We start from the raw sequence: 7,238 nt of genomic DNA, 5'->3' as shown, positions 1-7,238 counted from the left end.
TGAAAGGGGGTTTCACGATAATCATGACCCTTTTTCGGGGCTGAGATTAGCTCCGATATTTGGCCTCGCCAATCGGCTGCTTGGAAATTTGAGTGGTCGGAAGAAAAGTGGCGTGAGCGACGAGGAGAGGCCCATTGGAATGTCGCTCATCCTGACAAAAGGAATCGAGATTTGAGGGGGCAACGCCAGCTTCGACGTGAGACTGGAGAGCTCTTGCTGGCAGCAGAGGGGTAATCTAGAGGTGAGAGATTCCCCGCTTGTGAGCTCCGTGAGACATGGTCAGGGGTCAGAGATTTATACAGGAATGGACGTTGGGCGAGAAGCGGGTGAGAAGATGGGATTTGGAGGCCCATATGATCCCTCTAGTACAAGGTGTGCGGGCAAGCAAGTGTAGGTTGATTAGGCTTTTTGCTCTCTGGATCTGGTGGAGGGCTGTAGGTCTCCCTCTCTGCGGACGTGATCGTGATTGCATGGCTAGCTCGCAGCACAGGTTCAAGGCGTGGATTTGATTGCACCGTAGCCGATAGTCGCTGGCGCGTATGACAGTCTGTCTGGTGGATGGTTGGCATGCCAGAATTTGGAAGGATCATGATATAGTACACATCTCGCCGTACGGCTCGGCTCGTATGAGAGAGTCTCTTTGTAGAAAATTCTGATCCCATCACCGTTTCCCCCTCTGTTGTTCGAACAATGACATCATCAGCCACCTGGTCTTGGTATTTCCGGTTCAGAATAACACAACTTGTCGCCAACACATGGAGCACGAGGCTGTCGTGACCTGCGGAAACTACAAAAGTACTCGGAAACCCGATCTAAGCAAGCCGAATGGCTGGCCTGAACACCGACTGCGCAGCAACCCTTGACGCTGATTCGGGCATGAACGGCATGCCCCCAGATTGGAGGCCATAAACATCAGACAAGAACGGGATGATGATCGGACCATCGGGTCAATACGGTAAAGAATTCTCAACAAGTTTTTTGGTCGGGGATAAAGGGTGAACTCAAGAGTCTGATGTGAGGGGTAGGCAAGCGGGAGCAAGCCCGCGCGCCTGAGACGGGACGAGGATGGGGGTGGATGGACGGAGAGGTGCACGAGAGAGCACACTCTGTCTCGTCATTTTTTGCCTTGGGGCAAATCCCAGAGTTTCCAGAACTCCAGGAGAAAAGGGCCGAAGAGGAGGGCGCGAGAGCTAGGCGTGCCGGGGTCAAGCGCGCGGAAGAGACTCTCGCAATAATATGCAGCGAGCAGTTTGATCACCGGATGGACTACCCTCTGTAAACGATGTGCCATCATAGCATTTCTTCCGCTATAGCTTAACGCTGCTCTTGACTCTGCCTGTGCTCCGTCTGATTGGCCCTGCATTACATACGTGTACACATAAATATGTGCGCGTATATGCTGGTCGTTAGGGAACATTACGCGCGGTCAGGGAACCTTGGAAAGCGTGTGTACACGAGGAGCCTTCGCAAGGAGGCGATCCTGTGGGACTCGACAGAGTTTACTTGACAACTCGTGATGGTACTTTCCAGTCTGAGAAGAAGTATCGTTAATAACCCGAGCCTCGTCATTCAACAGGAATACTACATGAACGGGCTATTCATGATGTCTAGCGTTCGATCTAAAGATTCACTTTCCGCTATTCCATTCCCTCTCCTTGAGGATCGTCACCTCGCTCATCCTATTCGGGTTGATCTTGGAACCGTGCGCAACTGCACACGCGGCTGGCAAGAAAAGTATTGACTTTCACGCAGAAAGTGGCGGCGATGGCGTCCAGGACTTTGGACCTGCCACGTGGAGGTAGGCTGATGAAAGCTTCTGGTTTCCAGGTTGTATTCTGCAGCGGGACGTTGGCGGGCCTTTGTGGACTGCTGTCTTTCTCCTGCATGACCAGGTTCTCTGGGATCACATTGTCCTTGTTACTTGCGAGGAGCGGGACGGTCACCATCGAAGACGTCCCAGGTTTGAATGTAACGGGGATGTGGGTGAATGGGCTTATCGAGGTGGCCAACGCGGGTTATCGATGGGAGCCCAGACATCATGCGGCCTAGGAGCAGACGCCGAACAGAGTCAGGGTAAAAGGGAAATGGGGGGGGGGGGGGGGGGGGAGGGGGGGGGGGGGGGAGGGGGATGGGGCGCGGATCCCGCGGCGAGCGGGGGCATGGCGCGCGGAGCGCAGCGCGCAGGGGACAGGAGGGGAGCGGGGGGGGGGGGGGGACTGCATGATGATCAGCTGTAGCTTCGATAAACGCAAGGGATGAGCTGATGGTATGGTCAGCAGACAAGACGGCAGAGAGACTTTTCCTGCGCTCCGCCGCCAACAGGAACGGTGCCGAGGAGGCGGCCGTCGACTGTGTTCTGTGAGAAACGGAGAGTGAGTTGAACATGCTCGGGCCAATCAGGACTCCAAGCCAGGCAGCCGTCTGGACGAGCCCGAGATGAGAGTTTTCCCTGTTCGACAAAAGAGGGGGTGGGGGCTGACGGAGAGGTTTGTAGAAAATGAGATGGGAGGCGGATGGGAAGATGGCACGACGAGGGAAGCAGGGAAGGAGTCGGGATTTTTAGTCAGTAATTTGGTGCAATAAAGCTCGGGTCTGGCTCCCGAGAAGTTTAATTAAGTGGGAAACTATAAAAAGTGGCCGTAAAGGGAAGTGAAATGCAGGAACTGCCGTCCTGAGGGTGTATCATAATCTCGAGCAAATATACGTTAGCCGTCCCTTCCTGGTCTTTACCCCAAAGAAACAATGGATCTTTCCGTCAACAAGGTTTGTACATATTCGACAAGCTTTTTGCCCGTCAATTAGCCCCCGAATGTGTTGACTGATCCCGATTTCGCGTGTTTCCGCAATGGCCGCAATGGCGCGGGTACGGCGGTGTAATTACTGCGGTCGTAGGTGCCGTAGCGAATTCCTGCCTCGAGGTCGTCAATGCTCTGACGAATGCTCTCACGGTAGATGTCGTCAACTTCGTACAGAATATGACTATGACGACTGCTTTCGCCGGACGCAGTGGAAATGTGGCTGCCAGGCCGGCCGTCTTCAGCGCTGAAGCTAGGCCGGTGCTGACTTGAGGGCTCTGAGTTGCTCCTCACATGTTGGATCTTTGGGCGGCTGAAATTATTGACGGCCTGGCGCCGGGCCAGGTCTGATTTTTGCGCCGTTCGACTACTGGGTGCCGTTGTCTTATCGGAAACCCTGTCAGCGGGTCCTATACTGGCTTCGTCCAGTTGGATATTGATAGTGTAGACCGAGTGATTCTTCATCACTGCTGGTAATGGCTTGTTGAGAGTTGCCTCGCTAAACCTTTTGGCTGCGGGGGATTTCGATGGAATTACGTCGAGCTCTTTCACTTCGGGCTCATTCGACATCTGACTGGTTCTCGCCGAACCGGTGGTGGCCTTGTCCGTGGGGACTGGCTCGGTTGTTGCGCGAGTTCTGCGCGCGTTGGTGCCAAGTAGCTTTGGAATGTACTTGTTGAAAAATGGCTTTGTTGAAGGGATGCTAGTGCAAATAATGCCGAGGAATAGCTCCAGGCACGACACAAGCCAGTTGATCCAGGCGTTCCATGTGGCGTCGGGCTCGGTGGTCATAATCCAGGTGAAGTACGTGCGAGCAACACCAGCGAAACATGCGAGGAACCCGGCACCAAACAAGATATTGACAATAGTCAGTTGTCTCGAGGTGAGCTTGTCGGCATATACAATGCGCATGAGGGCGAGCGGCAGGAGAACCACGAGGAAGTCGGTCACGGTATTGATGATGCCGGCAACGAGGAGGTGGGCGGATTCGTCGATGCAGTTTTGGGGCTCCAACGAGAGCGTCCAGTAAAGCTTGAGGGGCCTTGGATGCGTCAGTCATGGGCGCCAGAAAGCATCAACGACACACTTACCGGCACTGCAGCATAGCTACCAGCATGAAGACGATACAGTTGACGGATATGAGCACCTGGAGTACCACAACGAGCAACCTGAGCTTGTTCGAAGCCGTACACGCAATCCTGTACATCAGAGCTAGCATTGATAACTTGGTGAAACTTGTCGCCAAGTCAAAGAGGATTTGGCCGGCGAGGCCAATCTGGAGTGACACTGTGATCCTCTCGGTAGGCACGTCCCAGATATGCCGTCCCCAGCCATAGTTGTCCGTAGCGATGACTCCGAGAACCACGAAAGCCGTAGCTGGAATGAAAGCCAGTACGACGAGGATGTCGTCCCAGCCGAACCCGTTAGTGATGCATCGTCGTGTATAGATCCGGATGGCGATGATAATGGTGGCGATGGCCAATAGGATGATGGCGACGATCTCGTTGGCCGGGCCTCTTGTGACTGGGTTGATGAAGTTTGGGGTCGGCCAACTGAGAATGACTTCTACAGGCGGGATTCTCATATCGTAGATGGCGTGAACATCATGGAGACACGGGAATTGGCTACGACTAGTCAAGCGTGGAGGTACAGGACAGAAATGGGGAGGGTCTCCTCCTTATTCCTTGCCTCCACAGCGTCCGAGGTGGCCCGAGTACACGCGGGGACGAAATGGACACTGGATGACGGTGGTGGGCAAATCGAATGGGAGGGCAAAAAGACGTTTTCTCAGCGCTGGTGACCGTGCTTGAGCCTAATCAACGGATGAAGGCGATGGGAAAGCATAGCTCTGCTTGTGACATCAAGATCGTGATGCGAGCCCCGGCCAATATATCCTTTCGGACTCGGTGGTGGCCATCCCATCCCTGACTCTGCACTGCCGGTGGGGGGTAATCCTGGTACGAGTAGTGAGTGTTGACGAGACATTCTCGAGGCCGCACTGACGGCTTGAACCGGGGCTCTCATTAGGAATTGGTGGTGTGGTGTCGTGTTGTCTCTCTCTCTGTCCATTGGACATCCACGGGGCTGTGCTGAAAAGGTGACAACGGATGCTACTCCCTTGAGCCCACGGCAACTTGGCCGGTTGCAAGTCTGTGTGAGGGAAGCCGGAAAGGCAGTAGACTTCAGCGCCTTGCTTCTTTGCGTAAGTCATCTTCTGCGACACCGTCGCAACGCTCCTCTAGAGTCGTTGTTGGCGAGAATATCCCCCAGCCCTGTCGTTGGTTTTGCAGATGGGTTGACAAGGCCGTTGCTCCGGCTGACTAGCTCGTTGGCGCGGTAGACCCAGGCTCAGCGACCGGGATTATTTGCCGCTAATGCAGCGGAAGCAGTTTGAAGCTACCCAGACAGCTATCACTCCCAGGTGTCAACAGTGTCAAAATCCATTCGTGATCGTCAGCGTCATGCTCCAGGCCTGCGATCTTGAATATGACAGGTCAAGGAAGGCCAGCAGATTATTTGACAGAGGGCTTGGCCATTGACAGCTTTCATTCGAGCGGTACGGTGCTCATGGGCGAGAGCATTCACACTCACAAACCAGCCTTGGTCTGAATATCATCGTGGTGGTGGTGGGCGGCCGGTGGGGATAGCGGAAAGCTGGCGCGATGTGGAGGAGACAATGTGTTCCTGGATGAAGATCGAAAACGTTTGCGTCCAGAACCCGAAGCCGCACCACCTTTTCGTTTCCCTTTGCTAAGAGAACTGTCTGGAGCTTGGCAGGATGCCCGGGTTTTGGGTTCATTTGGCGCATTGACGACCGAGCGAGGGCATGATAAAACCGTCCGTGTCAGAGGGCCTAATTCGATTTTCGCCTATTCGACCTCAACATCCTGGAAAGTCTTGAAGAAACGGCTAGTGACAGGCCATCGTGTTCCCAGAGGCTTTTCTGCAAGGCCCCCGTGATGCGGCCGCTCTCCAATATGGCAGTCTTGGCCTGTCAGGTTCCGGTCCCTATCACATCGGATCTGGGTGTTTCCATGGCTGATGACGCTCGAATGCTACCCTGTCTGACGAACGGTGAATGCCAGGTTACGCATGCCATCAAACGGAGAGGCGGCTTCGCACGCAAGCGGGTGGAACCCGATGGCATCTGCTGGCTTGAAGTCGTTAGTTGGCAAAGAATTGACATCGTGGCTTCGGCTCTCGAACGACGACAAACGGTCTGCCCCACTCAACGTAGCCTTAGTCATCAACTAGACGACACCTCGCATGTCAGACTCAACTGCTCTTTCCTCCTTCATCCAAAAGCCAATGACAATAACCCTTCGGTCTAGTTTCTCTGGGTTTGTTCACACCATCACGCTCAACGGAACGAACTGCTACTTCGATTTGATTATTGCATTTCTTCTTCCTGCAGCCACCATGCGCGAGAGCTAGGTGGGCCAGATTGCTATTTCTGAGCCGTTTCCGAATCACCCCCGCGTGTAGGTGTTTCAACCGGCACAAGATGATTGGGGCTCAGAAGAGTCGCCAGCGAATAGTGTCGCTCGCGCACAGCTCGGTCCCAGTGTTCCTGCCATTAGCGGACGATCACGGCAACGGAGAAAATCGTCTTCAGCCGTCTACCTCCCGCTTACCCGTCGAGACTACCTTACGTGAAGCCAAGACCCCCGGTCTCGACCTTGATTGATGGAAATGCGATTGGGCCCTGAGATCAGGCCGGGGGCTGTCAACCCCACGTGTGTCCGGCCTGCCATCAGCTGCACCCCCGGAGGCTACCCCTTGCGTGGCCGACTCAAACATAACGACATCCAAGGTGGGTTCACTCCTCTCGCCTGGAATGCTCACACGCTCCGCGGGAAAGCGGCAACATGAGAAAACGACAGGTTCGAGACGACACTGGACTTCTAGAATGCCCAGGCGTATCGTATGACAGATTGTGAGAGGACAGTGTGTTTCGGACGGACTTGAGATGTTAGATGTTCGTGCCACCGAGAGAGCGCTCTTGAAACATCGGACGCATGCTGTAGAGGATGAATCTTGGCGACTCCATCACATCGCAAGTACAGTGTGCTCTGTGCGATGGCCTGCTCGACTTGTCTGTCATAGTCGAGGCCTCCCACTGCCATCTATCTCCCATGTCAAAGGCCACCAATCTGACATTGACCTCGTTCAATCCCCAGAAACCGTCCATCTTTTCGGCGGCGTGTCATCGGCTCTTCTGCGCCTGCCTACATCTATTCGAGCTGAGATTCGTTTCACAACACTAGGAGAGCTCATGACTGCACAGAGACAGAAATGATCGAAGTATCTAGCCGGCACATCTACAGAAGGATGAAGCGAGGGCGTATGCCGAAGTCGGCACTGAACGGAAGCTCGGGGTACGAGGCTCACGTCTGAACAGCCGGGTGCAGAGAGTGTGGGCTCGGCGCAGAGCTCGGTAGT

At 54.5% G+C, this 7,238-nt stretch overlaps 2 protein-coding genes across 2 annotated transcripts; both read right to left on the bottom strand.

Moving 5' to 3' along the window:
- Positions 1-1,627: 1,627 nt before the first annotated feature.
- CORC01_14109 (uncharacterized protein) lies at positions 1,628-1,946 on the bottom strand (the record flags this gene model as incomplete). The annotated part of the gene is made up of 2 exons (XM_022625720.1): positions 1,628-1,693; positions 1,749-1,946. The coding sequence occupies 2 exons, from the start codon at positions 1,944-1,946 to the stop codon at positions 1,628-1,630; spliced, it is 264 nt and encodes an 87-aa protein (XP_022467780.1).
- An 852-nt stretch (positions 1,947-2,798) lies between these two features.
- CORC01_14108 (uncharacterized protein) lies at positions 2,799-4,380 on the bottom strand (the record flags this gene model as incomplete). Its single annotated transcript, XM_022625719.1, has 2 exons — positions 2,799-3,837; positions 3,887-4,380. The coding sequence occupies 2 exons, from the start codon at positions 4,378-4,380 to the stop codon at positions 2,799-2,801; spliced, it is 1,533 nt and encodes a 510-aa protein (XP_022467779.1).
- Positions 4,381-7,238: the final 2,858 nt, after the last annotated feature.

Source organism: Colletotrichum orchidophilum, assembly GCF_001831195.1.
Source record: "Colletotrichum orchidophilum strain IMI 309357 chromosome Unknown Scaffold_239.1, whole genome shotgun sequence".
Lineage (NCBI taxonomy): Eukaryota > Fungi > Ascomycota > Sordariomycetes > Glomerellales > Glomerellaceae > Colletotrichum > Colletotrichum orchidophilum.
Note: the sequence above shows the minus strand (reverse complement) of the source record. Positions and strands in the feature narration are given on the sequence as shown.